Source organism: Hyalella azteca, unplaced genomic scaffold (genome assembly GCF_000764305.2).
Source record: "Hyalella azteca isolate HAZT.00-mixed unplaced genomic scaffold, Hazt_2.0.2 contig13120, whole genome shotgun sequence".
In the NCBI taxonomy this organism is placed as follows: Eukaryota; Metazoa; Arthropoda; class Malacostraca; order Amphipoda; family Hyalellidae; genus Hyalella; species Hyalella azteca.
In genome coordinates, this window is record NW_025943054.1 from 173,236 (window position 1) to 193,431 (window position 20,196).

The 20,196-nt window shown below is 36.4% G+C and overlaps 1 protein-coding gene across 1 annotated transcript; it reads left to right on the top strand.

The window, feature by feature from the left end:
- Nucleotides 1-9,737: 9,737 nt before the first annotated feature.
- LOC108670283 (3-hydroxybutyrate dehydrogenase type 2) lies at nt 9,738-17,714 on the top strand. Its single transcript, XM_018157742.2, has 9 exons — nt 9,738-9,761; nt 11,399-11,462; nt 12,176-12,277; nt 13,242-13,338; nt 13,505-13,613; nt 14,104-14,258; nt 14,786-14,864; nt 16,826-16,918; nt 17,328-17,714. The coding sequence occupies exons 2-9, from the start codon at nt 11,399-11,401 to the stop codon at nt 17,385-17,387; spliced, it is 759 nt and encodes a 252-aa protein (XP_018013231.1). The 5' UTR covers nt 9,738-9,761; the 3' UTR covers nt 17,388-17,714.
- Nucleotides 17,715-20,196: the final 2,482 nt, after the last annotated feature.

Here is a 20,196-nt window from a genome sequence, read left to right on the forward strand (position 1 = left end):
AAGATAACTCAGTACTCACTGCAGTGAGTGACAGAGAGCGCATTTTTTCGTCGACGAAAACGTAAAGTCACGGACGGACGGACGGACATACGGACTCGGGACATGACGGGCACAATAGTGTTTTTTTCAGAAATGAGAAAATGCGCAAAAAAGATAACTCAGTACTCACTGCAGTGAGTGACAGAGAGAGCATTTTCTCGTCGACGAAAACTTGAGGTCACGGACAGACGGACGGACAGACAGACGGACATGGCGAGCACAATAGTACATTTTTTCCACAAATGAGGAAATGCGCTAAAAAGAAGGAAAATACATTTTCATTAAAACATCGAACATGAAAATCCTTTGAACTGCAGGAAACAGCAAAATGACAAAAAACTAGCGTTCATCGATAAGTTTTAATCGGATAAGTCCTACTAATTACTGAAGAAAACTGCTGTGCAATAGAATAAACTACGAAAATACCACCATATGAAAACAATTTCCAGAATATTCTCATTTTCTTCAAAAATTGTACTACTAATATTCCAAAAATGATTTTTTGAATGACGCCATTTAATAAGTATAATAAATAATACTCCCAAGCTTTAACAAAAAAATGCTTCATTATTTGGATACGATACTTGCACGTCGTTGCAACGGTAGGTGATCGGAATGAGGAAGTTTTTGGGAGGCGACGCAGCTAACGCTCTTATTGACGCCGATGGATCTTAGTGTGGTTGCTGAACAGACATGTAGGCGAAGAATGCTGTAAGCAGGGGACGTATTATTGAAATTCGCTCAAGTACACGTAGCAGCCTAAGTACACGTAGCAGCCTAAGTACACGTAGCAGCCTAAGTACACGTAGCAGCCTAAGTACACGTAGCAGCCAAAGTACACGTAGCAGCCAAAGTACACGTAGCAGCCAAAGTACACGTAGCAGCCAAAGTATACGTAGCAGCCTAAGTACACGTAGCAGCCAAAGTATACGTAGCAGCCTAAGTACACGTAGCGGCCGATATCTCGTCTATGATTGATGGGTTCAGCTTGAACACCCGTCAGTGATTGGCTGACAATTACAATATTTTTGATCCACGGTTCAAGTTTTAAGCTGAGCGAGAATGCGGAGTGCTGCTTTGAGGGTTGTTGAGTGGGGAGGAAGCAATTATGAGGATCGTGCTGGTGCAACTTCACTTCGTGATACGCTGCATTATTTGTAATCAGCTCACAATCGGCCGGTGACGCCTTATTCTAAATCACGTATATATGACTACATGTTAGTGGCGGCAAAAATTAAGATAAATGAAATAAGAGAACGCAGGTAAAAAAATTTTTTTTTCATGCATCATTACATTTGCAACTAATCGAGATCCCCAATCATTCGTCAATTTCGATAGCATTTTTTCTTCAACTACCGTAAGAATTATAATGAGAAAGGTTTTAATGATTTTCTTCTATTAATGCGCTCATTCACAGCTGATAGGGCTTCGTAAATTATCTGAATTGAAAAAAATTTTGTCTCCCACTTTTTAATGACAAATGAAAAAATGCAATAATTCTACAACACATTCAACGAACATAGAATATGATTATTTTCTGTGGTATACAAGTTTGTATGATTGTGTGTAAACACAAAATACGATGGTTGTGTGTAGTAACGATGGTTTATAAGTAACTCGTTATACAGAAGAAGCCAAACAGATGCAGCGCTTACCAGTCACTCTAACATCCTCTCTTGCAGCAACAAATGACAGAAAATCGAATTCCTTTATCTTGGTTACTATTTCTTCTGCTCTAAGCTTTGTACGCTCCTTTGTCGTGTTTTGAAAGAAAAATGGACAAGTTCAAATGCACGGCATCCGAGAATAGCCAATTTTTGGGAACTTTATTTGAACAAGAATTTTTAAAATCACGAAGACTTGTATACATATTTGATAAAATTATGTTTTTGGAAGCTAAAACGATAGCTGTATTGCTCATTTGAACTTTGTAGCTGAATTACCTTCGGCCGATTACCACCCATTCTGTGGGTGATTATATTCCTGGTCAAAACCAGGAATATAATCATCCTGGTCACGAATTAAAACTGAGATAAGTGGTTTCGAATACTGACATCAACATGTTTGAAATTTCTAGTCTATGGAATTATTTGAAATCAAATTAATCTGAATTTCATCATGTTCTAAATTGTTATTTGTTAATGTTAAATGATTAAAAATTTGTTTTAGCAGAAGTGTCTGCCTATCATAGCGGCTTAGCCATTCCAGCGACACTTCCATGTTAGAATGGACGAGAAAACTTCCCGTGCCTCAGCTGGAATTTCGTAACTTAGGTCCTTTAATTTTATCGAATGTGGCTAGATTAAATTCACGAATGTACCTAAATATTACTCTGGGTAAGTGAAATGACGCGTGAGGCATAAAGCTACACATTATGCAGGTTTGTTTTGTTGCGCTGAGAGAAGTGTAAGGCGTCGCGACGATGCACAATACTTATTGCCTATCTCTTTTGCTTAGATTAAAAATGGATTCAAGCTGTTAATCAAAGTACTCGAATATGCAACGTAGTTTTCAGAAGCCCCGTGAATGTGATATCTTAAGGGTTAGGTAACTGTAAAATTTAAAATCAGGGACGGGAAGTTGCGACATATGGAAGTTGTGGTGCGGCCAGTTGTTAGAAATTAAGTAAATATTACAGCAGTAACGGAATGGAATGATGATGTTATCGCATCGCATACACATGATCATGTAAGAACTTTTTCGGAAATGAAACGGTGTCATGCGAGCCAATATCAAAGAGAATCTTGTATTAACGAAAGTCTTCCCAGAATATTCAACAAAAAGACCAATCAGTAACTGGATTGTCAGGTCTTGATTGAACGGAAATTTTTATGTCTGTCCCACAGATTAGAAAAATTGTTGTTTTGGAATTTGGAAAAATACTGGAGAGTTTCAAACTTTTTCAAGAAGAAAACGCCAAAGCTCGCTGTTAAAAGCAAACTCTCTCATTACGTCTAGGCTGACGCTCTGAAGCCACAGTTTATTTTTATACATACGGTACTCGTATACCTGCGAAAGTGCGATTGGAGGAAATAGTCTGTTGGTATCTGAATAAACTGTTTATGCCGGCTAAGAATCGACTGTCCACTATTTCTTGTTGGTAGTGCTGATATACTTGCCTATAATTACGAATATTTATGGATTTAATAGATTTCATCGATTTCTTTCTTTTCCTACACAGAACCTCGTATTATAGTACTGTCCTCTACGAATTACTGAATCGATAAGAAAATTCTTTATAGTCGATATAGTGGGCATGGCCACGACAATTTCTAAGAGTTCAATAATGATAAATTAATGTAGTGTTTGAGTCGGATTTAGACTTTGACAGCTTGTGAATCGAGAGCTGAAACTGGGTTATTAAAATTGGTAAAACATGCATATATAACGCTTGTATTAACGTTCAAGGCGTGGTTTCGTTAAGATCTCAAAGACGTGAGGTTGAAACACTTGGTCAGCCGGAATTACCTAAAGCTTAGCAAAAGGTTAATGAGTTACTTAATGAGATGAACGAGGTGATCAGATGAGTTGCAAATCGTTAATGAGGTTCATGAAGTTTATGATAAGATGTACATATGGAGACATGGGTCCAGGTAGAATTAATTGGTCAGATGTGCGAGAGATCAGATGTGAGACAGGATAAACTTCTGATAACGATGTCTTGGCCATTTAGGACGATTTGTACGACTTATATGATTAATATGACAATTTATATAACTTATGCTCACAAGGCTTGCCTGTATGGCACGTCATGCTGATTAGTGGACTGCTGATGTATCGTGTTTACATTAAAAAACTCGAATTCGTTTCATGCATAGAAACTGAAAGATTTGCACCTTAACAGCTTCTAGGCAAACTGGAAAACTTAAAATTAAATATTTATGATACGGTACTAAGAAATAATGAAATCAATCCTGAATTGTACTGATATTGTATTCATTTTGTGAAATTTGAATATTATTTGACTGACTGGGTAATCATTCCCTTGCCTTAATGATTAGTATTTACGGGCAAAGGCATAAATGCTGAAAAAAAACACAAATTCTAAAAATTTCCATGAAATTGTCATTATTGAACTGATAACGATGCTTTCCTCATCGTATCAATTACTATTGGTAAACTTTTATGGATACGCAACTGGTGTTGCCGCAATGATCGGCCAAACAGCAAGGAAAAGTCCTTTTCCATTAAAGTATTAACAAGTCGAATATGTGGGGTTTAATGTGTTTGCATGTAAGTGCAACGTAAACAGGTTGGAGGTTTAAATGTGGCTGATTAAAACTGAGTCACATATATCATGCAAAATTTATTATATTGAGAGTCAATGCAATGTATAATGCAGTATACTCGAGTCACACAAAACTATGATATATTTTTCATTGTTTTAGGTCAGTTTGATTCAGTAGAGAACCGCAATGCTGGTATAATATGCAATTAGAGTTTCAAAGTGAAGTATGGAGCTAAAACCTGGAGCCGAGCAGGGCAAGGCGAAGTAATACCTCGCTTCTAAGTGGCTTGAGTCACGCAACGAGCGCGTCCTTTAATATGTGTCTCGGTCAGTAAAGAAGCACACACCATTAATATGTCTTCTTTATGACCAAGCTGTGCAAGCTACGCAGCACCTGAATATCATTATTGTATGACTAATCCAATAACAAAAGGCGTATATTATACACACATGATACCAGCTGACTAATATTGACAGCTGTGAGCTCGGACTAGGATAATATGCATATTGAATGATGAATTTTATTGTATACGGGTTCCGTAAATTTAATTGAGTTCATAAGACCAACACCGCACAATTACGTTATTTGTGTTAAGATCAACACATACCTCATTAACGGCAAAAATTATTCATCAACTCATGTGACTTGGATTTGCTTGATTCAACTATCAAGTTGAAAAATGGCAAGGTTAAAAAATATTGAGGCTACACGATCGGGCTGTCGTAAGATCAAGAAGCTTTGAATTCTCGTGGTTGCAAATACGATCCGCGAGTTAAATACATTCTCTTGTCATAACAATCTATACGTAACATTTGTTGCCGAGTAATGAATTGAACATGTAGACCTATTGAATACACACAGATTTTATGGGGTAACTTTACTGCTGCCGTGGGGTAACTTCACTATACATCACGTCACAAGACTCATCAGAGTCACACGTCACAAGACTCATCAGAGTCACACGTCACAAGACTCATCAGAGTCACACGTCGCAAGACTCATCAGAGTCACACGTCACAAGACTCATCAGAGTCACACGTCACAAGACTCATCAGAGTCACACGTCACAAGACTCATCAGAGTCACGTCACAAGACTCATCAGAGTCACACGTCACAAGACTCATCAGAGTCACACGTCACAAGACTCATCAGAGTCACGTAACAAGACTCATCAGAGTCAAGTCACAAGACTATTGGATCTAAATATCATTAACTATATTCTCTGTTCATATTTAGCAGATACAGTAGAACCGATTAATGCATGTTACCAGGCTGGAACCCGCTGGATCAATTCTCATTGTTTGAACCACCATTCTTAGAATTCCACGCAGTAAATTAACAAAGACTTACGCGTCTTAAATAATTACCGATAGTGAATGAGGTAAGAAACTTTAAGTTTAAAGTAATTTAATACTTGCGTAAATAAGTAAGTGTCTGCTAAAGATCACAGTTTCTTTCTCATTCGTGATTCGAAAAAAACAGCTGAATTGACTTTCTTCGATGTGGAATGTCATGAATAGGAAATTTTGTTGACATTAATTTAATCATGCAAACGAAGATGAGATAATTGCATGCCTTCTCTAGAGAAATGTTTCTTGCATTAGGTAATTATGTTTCAAGCATGTATTTATATAAATAATCACGATTTATGAAATAAGAATAGAAGAGTATTGTTTAGTTACAAATTTAAGTATTTCAACGTGATCTGGAATTGTTTAATTAATGTTTGCGGAGTTTTGAGCTTGGTTTATATTTAATTGACCTTATTTAATGCTGGGTCTAAATGATTTAGAAAGACACAAAAGCAGCAACAATTGACGGCTCGGCTAGACCCCTAACTCTACGGAAATTGAGCCTAACCAAATACCAAAATACGTTATACATAATTCGAAATCGCTCTTTCTCTCTAGTATCTCTTGTACATAACCTAGAGTTTCACACTTTCGTTCCAGGAGCATCATTACGAGAGGAATACTTTGATGAATACCGTAAGAACACTGGCACATTAACCACCCTACACGACCGTCATATAGACACTGGCGGCCAGAAGGGCCAGGGTACTGGTCCAGTATGAAGAAGTCGAGAATTTACTCATTGCTGGAATATTCGCCAGTCGAAGGACTGTTAGTCGTGTAGATTACTTTTCGTTAAAGTTTGACTTTTAAAAGGTGGTGTCTTTTTTTATTTTATCTTTTAAAAGGTGGTGTTTTGGCCAATATAATTATGAAATGCATTAAAAAATTTTTAAATTATCTTATCACGGATTCCTGTGACTAGCAAGCAGACAGATGATTACAAGGCTAATTTATTAACTACTTTATATGAATGAAGCATGGAGCTGATGACAAATTTATTTGTCTTATTCAGCACCATTATTTTACTGCAATCTAATTTAATGTTATAGAAATTCTTGAAATAAAATTACGAATAATGATATTATTTCTATTCGCATATTGGATGAAATGCGTTGTTACAGTCATGTCCCTTGAACTTAAAATCTATTTTAACTTATGGTTGATTGGTACTTATATACTGTTGATAATTTTATGCTGACAATTGCATTTTTATTCTTTAATTGAAATACATTTATAAGCACTTCTATTCTGTAGTAAAAATTATTATAAAACGTAAGAGAATTAAAAAATTATCAGTTTTTAGGAGCGAGCGTAAACAGTAAATGATTGGTATTGTTTTAAGCATTAAATCTAATGCAGTACAAATGATCAAGATTTTGGGCACCAAGTGCTTGCTTTTGAAAATGCGTCTGTCGTTGATCCTGAACCTATATCATAAAGTGGTGATTTTTTATACTATGTCGGTTAATTGCAAAATATTCCGGCATGGAACAGAGATTAGGCTTAAATATTTTTTAGGTCTAAATTTAACATCCCTCGAAGCCGGATCGTTGATCCGGATCAACGATCTGCCCGATAAATTTCACTAAATAAATTTCTAGAATATGATTATCCTTCACAATAAAAAAGTAAGTTAAATGTTATCACAGCATAACTTTTAACACAGCATAACATAACAATTAACTCTTTTACAATCGGTATTCGCCGGTATAGGTAGTCAGGAAAAAAGTGAATCATGGCATTCAAAGCAGCTATCTTATTGCTGTCATCTTCCAATACAAGTCATTGATTTATATTTATCAAACGAAAAAAAACATATGTGCGGAAAAGTTGCATGCACGCGAGCCCTCATAGGCTGTCTACCACCCGGACGTATATTGATCGACGCGCTCACAGCTCGTCGCGCACCTAGACTGCAAACTCGACTTGTACGCACGACTCCGCCACCAGGGGGATCTCTGATTTTATTAGTGTAGTTGACAAACTTGTTTCCATAAAATAATGACTTATCTACTTATGTTCATGTAAAATATTACAAACTATTGTTCGAAAGAGGTCAAACACATGAGCCACAATGAAAGAGGATTGTGAATCCCTAAGTATCTTTCCGTTCTGGGAATGGCAGTCTTCTGGAACTCTCATTTCATTTACGGTTTAATTTCATTCACGAATTTCACGAAGAAATGATCAATAAAGCCGAAGATTTTTATTTATGTAAATAGATGTCTGCATTGTTTTATTTTTGATGCCTAATGAACTTCTTCTAGAGTGTGCGAAGTTCTTCGACCCAAAAAACTCAATAACCTCTAATGTGATTTTATTTATTCGGGATGTCATGCTCCCTGTAAGTGTTGAATAACATCATACATCGATTTCACTGTTGTTTCGTAGCTATGTAAATAACATAGTCAACAACATAGCTATGTAAACAAAAAAATAAACAACATATCTATGTAAATAATTTAGGTAGACAACAGAGTAAACAAAATAACCATGAAAACAACAAAGCTAGCAACATGGTTAGGTAAACAAAATACCATCATGATCACGTGAACTCTTCCGCCTTGTATAATAAATTTTGCCGTGATTAAACCAGTAAAATATCAAAAGTAAATCAGGGCTTCATCTCGTAGCTCCTCAAGGATTTTCACTTTCTTATATTCTTGGCGATCATTGAGAACTGATAATTAATTGTTCATTCTTATTCATTCATGTTAATTCCTCTTCACGAAACGCACGTGTTCCCCCTGAGTTCATCAGCTTGGGTCCAGAAACTTAATAAAAAAATATAACTCAGTACTCACTGCAGTGAGTGACAGAGAGCGCATTTTCTCGTCGACGAAAACGTGAAGTCACGGACGGACAGACAGACGGACAGACGGACATGGCGATCACAATAGTGCATTTTTTTCATATATGAGAAAATGCGCTAAAAACTCGCTCGTACATAGCAAAAGTTTACCTATGTAGGACAAAAGCCTGCTCCTAATGCTCTAGTATTGTTCTCCGTAAGTCCGGCGCGGCCGGCGCCACGTTGCCGGCGGCGGCGTCGGCGCCAGACACGGCGATCTCTTTGCCAAAATAAAGAACGCGGCTGGGGCGGAGGGGGGGGGATGGGAGGTGTTGGAGGTGGGGGAGGGGTGTGGGTGGCGGGCATTTAGTAACCTAGATACGCCTACGCTCGCGTGACTGATGAATAATATCGTTGAATTGCAATATTATCAGACATACCTATAACACGAATAATGTTGAGGAAGTGCAATATCATCGTGGCAATACTATGTATTATGATGAAGAATTGCAACATTATTTGCCGTATGGTTGCAGATTTAGACAGAGTTTTAACCCAACTCCCTCCAAAACCAATGACAATGTCTGCTATTAAAATAACATTAAAAAATAAAATGGTTAAAGTGCAAGCTGCAATCTTTTGTTGATTATTTGCGACTATTTAGCCTCATAGTTGATCGACGTATATTCTAATACAAATAAATAAATAAATTTTTTGGGGCAAAGTGCAATTTTTTGTTTATTATCTTAACTTGCGATCTATTCGGGAAAATTTGTCCGAAATTGTACTTCCCAAGAACGTGGAAAACGTACGTAAAATGCACTTGGATCGCACACTTTATTGTGCGCAATATAATAGTGACCAATTTGTGTTTTTATAGGAAATGTGCGTGATGATAATTAACCGATAACTCAAAGTAATCAAACGATAACTCATGGTAATGTTCAAATTGTGATGCATTTTGATAGAGGTGACCATATTGAAATTAAAATCTTTGAAAATTTTTTCATGCATACTGCTGGAAAAAATAGAAATACTGCTGGAAATTGTGTATTGATTCCATTACTCAAAATATATGCGACCACATCGATCACTCGAGTCAAAAAAAGCATGATGCGAGTGATGCAAACCACGGTTCATGCAAGACTCGCGCCCCAGGCCCGAGTTTCCCACGCATGAATCAATACACCTCAGTATTTATGCACACAATCCTTGAACTTCACGAGATAGCTAAAGGGTTGGCGATAAGCTAACAGGTTATCGGGCTATCAGGGCAAGCTTTGCATCATTGGCTGCTGCTTCTGCAGTATAGCACCGCTGGAGCTGCGTGTCAGCCTTCATTAAACGTAAGCTCTTGACAATATCTCGCGCTGAATAATTTTCGAACCTAAATCATTCCCAATTTTTTGATCCACAAAGTTAAGAAGTAGTTTCATATTCACACAATCAATTTCGGAGGGGAAGAGTTTATTGTTCAGCAGAAATTTCATACTTGACGCCGTGTAGCTGCTATCAGATATAGGAAAAAAATGAATGCAGCTAATATTCATTATTATTTTTATAATCACAAAATTATCTACCTTTTCTCAAGAATGCTAGATAAAGTTATCCCTGTGATGAATACTACTGAATTGAATTCTAAAAAATAAAATAAACGCCATAGTAATTATTTTTTGTTATCGCAGAATTTATCATCATTGATAACACTAATATAATATATGTTACCGGCAACCAATGGGTCAAGTTAATAGCTCACGTGTGCACTCAATTATATATATATTTCCACGAAGAAAACGATCAAACTTGTTGAAGATTATTAAAGCATAAAAATCAATAAACAAAGGAGATATTTAAATGGAATTCGGTGAATGGGTCAAGTACGTTCGCCTGATGTTGTGGAAAGAATTTATATACTCGTAAAATTAAGGGTACTCTTTCAAGGTAAGAACGCGCATAGCATCTGCATGGAGACAGATCTCAAGATAGTGAGTCTGATAATGATCCTGATGGAGGATTAGTGTGTTGGAGGGTGATAGTGAGACGGATAATGAGCGTGAAAGATGATTAGTGTTTTGGAGGGTGATAGTGAGTCGGATAATGAGCGTGAAAGATGATTAGTGTGTTACAGGGTGATAGTGAGACGGATAATGAGCGTGAAGGATGATTAGTGTTTTGGAGGGTGATAGTGAGTCTGATCATGAGCGTGAAGGATGATTAGTGTGTTGGAGGGTGATAGTGAGTCTGATGATTAGCATGATTAGCATGAATTACAAGCTAATATGAAATATTAGCTTGTAATTGACCATTATATAGACAAAGCCTAAAATTGCCTCGTGGGAGAGACAGAGACAATGAAGTGTATTCGATAATAGAAAAAAATTGGTGTGCTTTGAAATCTCTTTAAACAGATACGTTTTCATTTGTAATGATGTGATCAAAATTGGAACCTAATGTGACATGTAAGCCAACTGTTCCATGAAGTCATGATCTTAAAACATTGATTCTCCTGATCTGAAAACTTCCAAAACATTAAGAATAATTTTAAAAAGCACGCTGGAATAGAATTACTTGCATTGAAATAATTATATGGTTTGTCTCATTAAGAGACGAAGTAAACGCACGATAGAATTAATTGCAGGGCCGGTAGTCTATATCAAAGAATTCCCTTAGTTTAAATCATAAATTCTTCACAAAATATAAGAATGAAGAAGAAAAAGCACAAATGCTACATGACCAAAAATGCTACACGACCGGACGTAGCCGATTTGCATATTCCAATGTCTAATAATTAAATCAAATATTGAATAAATTCAATGGAAACTTAATATAATATGATAAATGTATAATATAATATAATATAATATAATATGATATAATATAATATAATATGATATAATATAATATAATATAATATAATATAATATAATATAATATATTAATATATAATAATATAATATAATAAATCGATGTGTTGTGCTACCAGATGTCGTCTTTCCCCCCTGGTCGACTGGCGGGCAAGCGGTGCGTGGTGACCGGCGCCGCGCAAGGTAGGGCAGCAATAATGAACAATTATAACTTTGATCTATATACTCTTCGTAGATTTATATAACAGTGGGCATAAAGAATTTGATATTACGATCATAACGTTGATATACTCTTCGTAGATTTATATAACAATGGGCATAAAAAATTTGATATTACGATCATATCGTTGATCTACTCTTCGTGAATTCGTAATCATCGTGCATAAAAAAATTTGATTTTATTAAAATTCGTTTATGTCTGTGTTACCTACGTACATGGAGCTTACGGATTTTTTGTTTGCAATAAGTTTGTGAGCTCAAAGTAATGATTATTAGACAAAATTTTGCTTAAATTTTAGTAAACGTCCACTTTTGAGTAAAAACATGTTGATGATTTAAATGAACAATTTTTGACAGCACCTTCTGAAATGTCTTACATTACCGATGGAATTTTATGATGCATTACAAAAATAAAACAAAATGCTATAAATTACTTCAAACGTTCGAATCTAATTCGGTCACTTTGATTCGATTTGCTACTATATGTGCTACGAAATCTATTTCAACACTAAGGGAAGTCGAAACTCTCCTATTATAGTTGATTTTTTTTTTGTGTTAACCTAATCAGAAAAAATTAATAGTAAATAAGTTACATTGTGTACAAGACAATTTATTCACAAATAACTAGCATCTAGCCATAGTTACGCAGCAATATTGAAGTGTGTCATGCATGACAGGCATAGCTCTGGCGGCGACCAAAGCCTTCCTCCGCGAGGGTGCTCAAGTGATGGCCGTAGATGTCAACAAAGACAAACTGGACGCGATGTCTGATGCTCCAGGTACGTTTGATGACTGAACATACTAGTATCACAAGTCTCATAGACCATGCACTATGCCAGTCTCACAAGTGTTATAGACCATGCACCATGCCAGTCTCACAAGTCTTATAGACCATGCACCATGCCAGTCTCACAAGTCTCATATACCATGCACTATGCCAGTCTCACAAGTCTTATAGACCATGCACCAAGCTAGTCTCTTAAGTCTCATAGACCACGCACCATGCCAGTCTCACTAGTCTCATGGACGATGGGCAATGCCAGACTCGAAAGTTTAAAAGATCATGTGCAGCGCCAGTCTCAAAAGTCTCATTATAGACAATAGGCCATGTCAGTCTCACAAGTCATTTTATTCCATTGAACTTTTGGAGTGCGATTAATCATCAAAGGAATACCGTGAGATTAATCATTAAAGGATTAACTCGAATAAGATTTCGTTCTCTCATAAATCCTGAACACTTTCATATGTCAGTGCTAGCGAAGCATTCATGCATCAATGTTAAATTAGTCAAAAGAATACCTAGATTTGAGCACATTAAATACTTTATGTCGTTACACTTTGTCTGTATTAGAGAATTAACTTCAATTGAAGTAGAAATTTCCAAAATCATACATGGAATTTGTTGTCAGTTTACCTTGACTTCATAAATATAGTTTAAAAATATAGAGCTATTGGTAGTTTATAATTCAGATTAGTTTGATGCGGCAGTACAGCAAACAATGACGTGAGCATAATAATTTCCATGCAAAAATTTCAGGCGTTATAAATGAATATTTAGTTTATTTGTTGGGCATGATTGGACAAATTAAAGGATTGCACAAATGGCAGGATTACAAGCCAGCCAATGATTGGTAGTTATTTGGATAAAAAAATTTCTTATATAAAGCCGCTTATAAAAGAGGATTGTATTGTCTTACTAGTTTTTATGAGTATTATTGTGGAAAGATTCGATGTGAACAACAGGCTTGACCAGACGAGTGCTGGACGTTCGGGACAGAGAAGGCGTCATGAAACTGGCCCAGGATTATCAGGGTGTGAACGTGCTCTTCAACTGTGCCGGGTATATACAATAACAGTTATTTTAATGAAGATGTAGAGTAACGCAGTTTCCTTAAATGCCTCCTATGAATATTCATGATGTTTTTACCAATTTAAACGATATTTTTAATTGCCTTCTGTACAAAAATTACGCTAAGTATGAACGTAAAAACCATGTAAATGTTTAGGTACGTTCACATCGGAACAATAATGGAATCTTCACTGGAAGACTGGGAGAAGAGCTTCGACGTGAACGTGACGTCGATGCTTCACTTCATTCATGCCTTCGTGCCTCAGGTGCGTATCTCTTCCTTATATGGTAATCTCGAGACTTAATTTATCAGGTACGACAAGAACGTTCATTTCACAGCAGCGTCTCGAACGTTCATTTCACAGCAGCGTCTCGATCGTTCATTTCGTTTTCATTGCTGATTCCTCAATTTGTTATTGTGCTCACTTTCCTGTTATGAATTTTACGCCTAAAACTTCGCTCGTAATTATTAAAAATATGGGTTTGAAGAAACCATGAAGTTATTTTGCAGCTTTAATGAGAAGTTAATTATTAGCACGCACACTAATTCAGATCCAGATTCCAATTGTTACTTGTAATAAAATAATCTTTAATTAGCGTGGAAGTTACCCGACAGTTTGCATGGATTTTTGTGACAATGAAATTCATCCCTTTTTGGTACTTAAATAAAAAATCATTTTTGATTTACTGGGAAGTTACAGTTTACATGGATTTTTGTGACCCATTTTTCCATCCTATTTTCATTCCTCCCCCCAGATGAGGGCAGCGGGGGGAGGCAGTGTGATCAACATGGCGAGCGTGGTCTCCCATTTGGGTGCTGTCCCCCAGCGAGGGGTTTACGGGGCCACAAAGGCAGCTGTCGTGGGCCTCACTAAAGGTTTGGCCACTGAGGAAATTAGAAACAATATCAGGTGAATCGCCACGTCTATATATTATATATATCATGATTACATAATGTCGCTGAAATTGAAAAGTATTGTAAAAAATTCTATTTCGATTGAATTAGCATACAAAAATTTAATATTCTAATTGTATTCATGCAATCTTGCTGCGCTTACTGCATGATGTTGAATCAGTGAGTGCCATATAATTTATGCTAGTACGAGTAAATACGATAATCTGAGTTCATTTAAGAATGGCATGTTAATTTTTCATGTACACACAAATGATTGGCGTATATTACAAAGCTCTATAGCTATGGTAACCGAGGCAAGCATGCGAGTATTTTTACAATACTTCATAGATCACCGTGTCTGTGCACTTATCCCCAATTGAACAAATACGACAAAAATACGACAAATCCACACAAATACGCCAAAAATACGATAAATCTACATAAATACGATAAAAATACGATAAATATACACAAATATGATAAAAATACGGTGAATTTACACAAAAACGACAAAAAGAATAACAGGGAATTGTTCCACGGCAGAGTGAACGCCGTGTGCCCGGGGCCTGTGGCGACCGAAGCTTTCCAAGACCGCGCGGGCAGCGAGGAGAACGTCGACACGGTGAGTTCTGAGAGGTCACGGCTTGCGGCAGTTAATCATGCACGGGTATATAAATAAGATGAAATGATGAATAGTGGTGATTAACATGAAGTTTAATAGACAGCGTAGCTATGTACGCTCCGTGATTCTGGTTCAGATTTATTTCTTCAATTGAATCTAATTCATTATTTCGAGTTGTTCGTATTATGAAAATTCGATTATGAAACAATTTATGCCGAGCCATGTTGAGAGCTGTTTACAGAAGCCCATGCCAAAATAACAACAGAAAAAAGGAGTCCACGACGAAGAAACTCAAGCGAAAATAATTGGGATCAATAGATACCAATGTAATCAGCAACATCTCTTCAAACAACCGAGCAGATTACTATTATGGGAACCTGAGTCTCACGTTGCCTTTATTTCTGTCCTGCGGTAACATTCTAATTTCAGTGGGTTCTTACATCGTTATTCTGCTTAAACCACAAGTTCACCAATAATTTAAAAGCTAAGAACACGCCAAATAAATTCACCACATCTTCACGGAAAAGTTTCGGAGACCAACTCCAGTTAGGCTCTGGGTGTGCAGATGCAGACGCGCATCCATCCTGCAGTTCTCGGCGGTCCCACAGTGAATCTGGTGCGTGCGATGCAATCACGAGAAAATCTGAAGCTTCGGCGGAGAAGTATTATTTTGTCTAAATAATAATGGAGGAGAAGCCACGTATGTTTAGTTAGTGATCATTACCTTATGACCGTATGATGAGTTTAGGCCTTCTCAGTCCATTGTCAAGCTGATGCTCCGCCTTCGCTCATGTTATCGATGCTCCAATCAGGCGGCTATCGAGAACTCCAGAGTGGTGTTGTTCAATGTTACATTAGGAGGTGGATTCATGCTTCATCCAATCTGGTTTTTTTGAAATCAGATAAAAACATTTATATATTGTACCACCGTCACAAAATAAATAAATAAAACGTTGATCAAAACTTCAGAGATGAAATAAATTTGGTGTTTCCTCGGAATGACTGCCAATAATTCAAGTCTAAAATCATGTGGAAGAAATTTTAAAGTCAATCTTCATTACGGTTCGAAATTCAATTAGTCAATTTCCAATGTTAATTATCACAAATTCCAGATTATCGTCCGTAGTGCGATAGTGATAAAAACTCGTAGACCTTTATTCTCTGATTCTTTACAGTAGAGTGATTTCTTTTTACGAATGTTTCTTCGGCACAAAAGATTAGATTTAATATGATTTTTGATATTTCGCCCCGTAATTTTCAAGGTTATACTCTTTTCAGGCACCATTAACTTCTTTCTTATCATCGTAAGAATACGATTGCTATAAGTAGAATAGTAAAGTCCCAACGCAATTTTGTGAGTGTCATCTCAGAGAATTAATTTAATTTACGTCTAGAGAATGAATAAAACCATTTTTTAAATTAAACGCTCTTTTCGTTGCAATCTCTTCATAAAACAAATCTATTCTTGTTTTAAATTTTCTTCTATGTTTTATACTCGCTTCATGTTTTAAATTAATTTCTTTTTGAAATCTTTTATTGTTTTGCACTCTCTTCTTGTTTTACACTCTATTCATGTTTACACTCTTTTCTTGTTTTAAATTCTTTTCCTGTCTTAAATAGCCTTATTGTTTTACAATCTCTATTTGTTTTAAACTCCCTTATTGTTTTACTCTCTCTTCTTGTTTTAAATTCTTTTCTTGTTTTAAATTGACTTATTGTGTTACACTATCTATTTGTTTCAAACTCCATTATTGTTTTACACTCTCTTCTTGTTTTAAATTCTTTACATATTTTAAATTGACTATTGTTTTACAATATCTATTTGTTTCAAACTCACTTATTGTTTTACACTCTCTTATTGTTTTACAATCTCTATTTGTTTTAAACTCCCTTATCGTTTCACACTCTCTTCTTATTTTGCCTTCTCTTCATATTTTAAAAGAAATGTTTCGTTCACACAGGAGGTAAGGAAGAAGGTGTGTGAGCGACTGCTTGGAAGACTGCCGACCGCGGAGGAGCTCACAGGGCTGCTGGTCTACCTCGCTTCTGATGAGGCGAGTCTTCCTGTGATAAACTATTTCCTCCTAATTAGCTTGAAAACACTCAATTAGTTTCTTTCAAGCAGATATTATTATTTATTTTATTAATAAAATTGCAAGATTTGTTGGCTTTACTGGGTCTGGCTGTAGCTTTAACTCTAGTTTTTATTGGTCCTGGTTCAGGTTCTGGATGAGTTTTTATTTATTTTTGTAATAGTGTCGTTCGACGGCCTTACCATTTAAGAATCTTTTGTGTTCATTATAGTTAGTGACGGAGTCTGATACTTTATACCAGCAATAATTTATAATTAGTAACAAAAATAATCAATAAAAATAATTATAGCATTAAGAATAATTAATAATACATTGAACCAATGCTTAAAGCAGACAATGATAAACGTTTTTGTTGCTCAATGTTTGACAGAGTTGGAACCAAACTGGTAGCGTGGTGACCTGTGATGGAGGCTTCAGCTGCGTCTTCTGATGCGTGGCTATCGAAGGAAGATCTTTTATCTGTCCAAATGCGTAATTGGCTCATTAATTTTGAAAACTTTTTGGAGGTGTAAAAGAAGTATTTTTACATTCAAAACAAAAATAGATGAAAAAATTGTTGTCTGTCCATCAATCTATATCATGGATAGTTAAAAAGAGCTTAGTAAAGAAGAGATGGAATAATAGGAAGATAGAGTATAAGGAGGATAAAAAGAAAAAAAAATCAGAGAATAACGAGCGAAGGAAAGGAAGGTAGGAAATGGAGTAAACAAGAAGAAAATAATAAATGAAGGATCGTTGGGTTTGTTAAAAAAAATTAAATTCCTTTAAAAATTTTACGGGAGTCTGATTTTTTGCCAATAACTTTCAATTAGAAATTGATTTATAACAGTGTACACTTCAAAAGCGTATAAAAATTTGCAATGAGCATATTCAGTTGTATAATTTAAAATCTTGATATCAAACTGACCAACAATAGCCTCTAAGGTTTTAATTTAGTTTACTATCCAATGCGAGTAACAGAAAACTTCCATCTGATTTGGGACAAAAAATGAATTTTACGGATAACAATGTTATAATTACAGTTGAGGTCATATTATTATCCGCACATGTACGACATAATCAAAACAGTCTTTACGAGTACATTATCTTTGATAAACTATTAAAGATTTTAATAAAATCATCTAGTTTACTACAGGATTAATGCCTGATTTCTACTGACGCCTGTTATGAAATATCTATACACCAGAACTTACATAATTATTACATTAATTTCAAATAATATTGTTGATATTTTTGGCCCCTTTCACTGACGGTCTGACCCTATGCAGAAATTGAAAAGTCACACTCAACTCAAGTTGGTTTGTACATCAAAGTTATATCATCAAAATAATAACTTGCTCTCATTTAATGGTTTCGTAGATACATTGTGAAGCTTCTGTCGTTCTGTCACTGAATAAAGCAAGTAGCTTAAACTCAATAAAGCTCAGAAAACATGATGTTAAATTTTATTTCTAATGGAGGTTCTAACTTTCTTGTATTTATGAGCACCATTTTTTACCGAGCTCTGGGAGCAGATGTGAAGAGTTTTTGTCGCTGCAATGTAACTGCATTCCAAACAGGAACAAATCTTGTAGGCCTAAGGCTGAGCCAGTCAATTTTACCACATCACTGGAGAACGCAAACCGCCACGGCATCACAGCGCCACCAGTCCAGATGCTCACCCAAACTTTCTTGCTCTGGCACCGCAGAATTTAGTCAAATAAAAATGTCAAACAAAGAAGTATTGTATAAAAATGAGAAAAATAGCTCCGTCTACTAATACAGTAGGTAATCAACAACATAAAAGAAAATTGCTGACACGTTCAAAATTGATTAATAATTATTGAATGCGTAATTTGTGGCTCCAACTTGAACACTAGTTGCATCTATTATTACGTGTTCGCTTTGACTAGGTTTGTAAGAGAAGGAAAAAGAAACTTACTTGCACAATAATGGAGTCATTGGAACCCTAATTCGATATTGTCCAATCTAATCACGATCTCGTGTCAATCCTAATGCAATTCAGGTCAAATTTTCTCCTAATTCCGAGCATTGAAGCACGTGTGACGCCTGCAATTTGGTATGGTAATGCAGACCGGAGCGACCCTCGCCACACTCGCCCCGCGGCACGCAGATATTCCCATGATGAACTGCGCGCAACTCCACGGATCACGAACGTCAGGTTTAAGTATGAAATTCTTAGGGCAATACAGAGATGTGGAACACGCGAGGAAAAAACTCGGAATTTTCCATCTTTATATCTCTTTGGGCATCAGCTCATGCAATTGATAAGTAATTAAGTAATTGATAAGTGATTAATTAAATAATAAGTAAGCCACAGAGAACTGTACACCAAGGTTAAAGTTGCATAATGTGAATTTGTTGAAGCAACGAAACTCGAATGTTGGACACCAACACAGGTGCATTCAATCAGGGGGCAGAGGAATGACGTTAAACCTGTTAGTGCAGATTGTACCGCTGAAATTATTATGGTCACATTAGTTCATCTTTAAACTTAACAGTAACTTAGAAAAATATTTTTGGACGTTGAATATACGTATTAATAAACATGACCTATCTTAATAAACTCAAATGGGCAATTTAATATGAGCGAGTAAACTTTAATAAGAAGCATATGAGTTGCTATTACTCAAAAGTAGCTTTTTAAGTAGCATTGACTCATTAACAGCCCCATACCTCACCATTGTCACGCAAGTAGCCATCACTAATAAGTAGTACTGCTCGGATGTATAGACATGCAAACGGACAACTACCACCTGAACACATCCAGCAGCAGCCAGTAACCAGCAGCAGTCAGTCCCCAGCAGCAGTCAGTCCCCAGCAGCAGTCAGTCCCCAGCAGCAGTCAGTCCCCAGCAACAGTCAGTCCCCAGCAGCAGTCAGTCCCCAGCAGCAGTCAGTCCACACGATGTCCGTGCGAGGCTCGTAGCCCCACTTCCCCTTGTCTGTATTAGCATAAGAAGAGACTCGTCTTGAGGCCGCTCTATTGGGTGTTATAGCAGCCCCATGAAAGGTTAAAGGCGACTTAGAGCCAACGCCTGGCCCGGATTAAGCCACCCCACCAGTTTAAATTCTTCTCAATTGACTTCACAGCTTTAGACATGATAATTTGCTGCATTGTTTCGTGCCTTCGACGAGCTAAGAATGAACTGGTCATTGATTTTTCTGTGATACGATAAAGTGCAGATGCGTTATATTGGCGGTAAAGAACTCACCGAACATTGAGACTATATAGTAAGA

Bases quoted from the DNA above. Each gene is read 5' to 3' on its own strand.
- LOC108670283 (XM_018157742.2), top strand. From the start codon at position 11,399: ATGTCGTCTTTCCCCCCTGGTCGACTGGCGGGCAAGCGGTGCGTGGTG. The intron at 13,614-14,103 runs GTGCGTATCTCT...TCCTCCCCCCAG, and splicing joins TTCATGCCTTCGTGCCTCAG to ATGAGGGCAGCGGGGGGAGG. The intron at 16,919-17,327 runs GCGAGTCTTCCT...AATGTTTGACAG, and splicing joins TCTACCTCGCTTCTGATGAG to AGTTGGAACCAAACTGGTAG.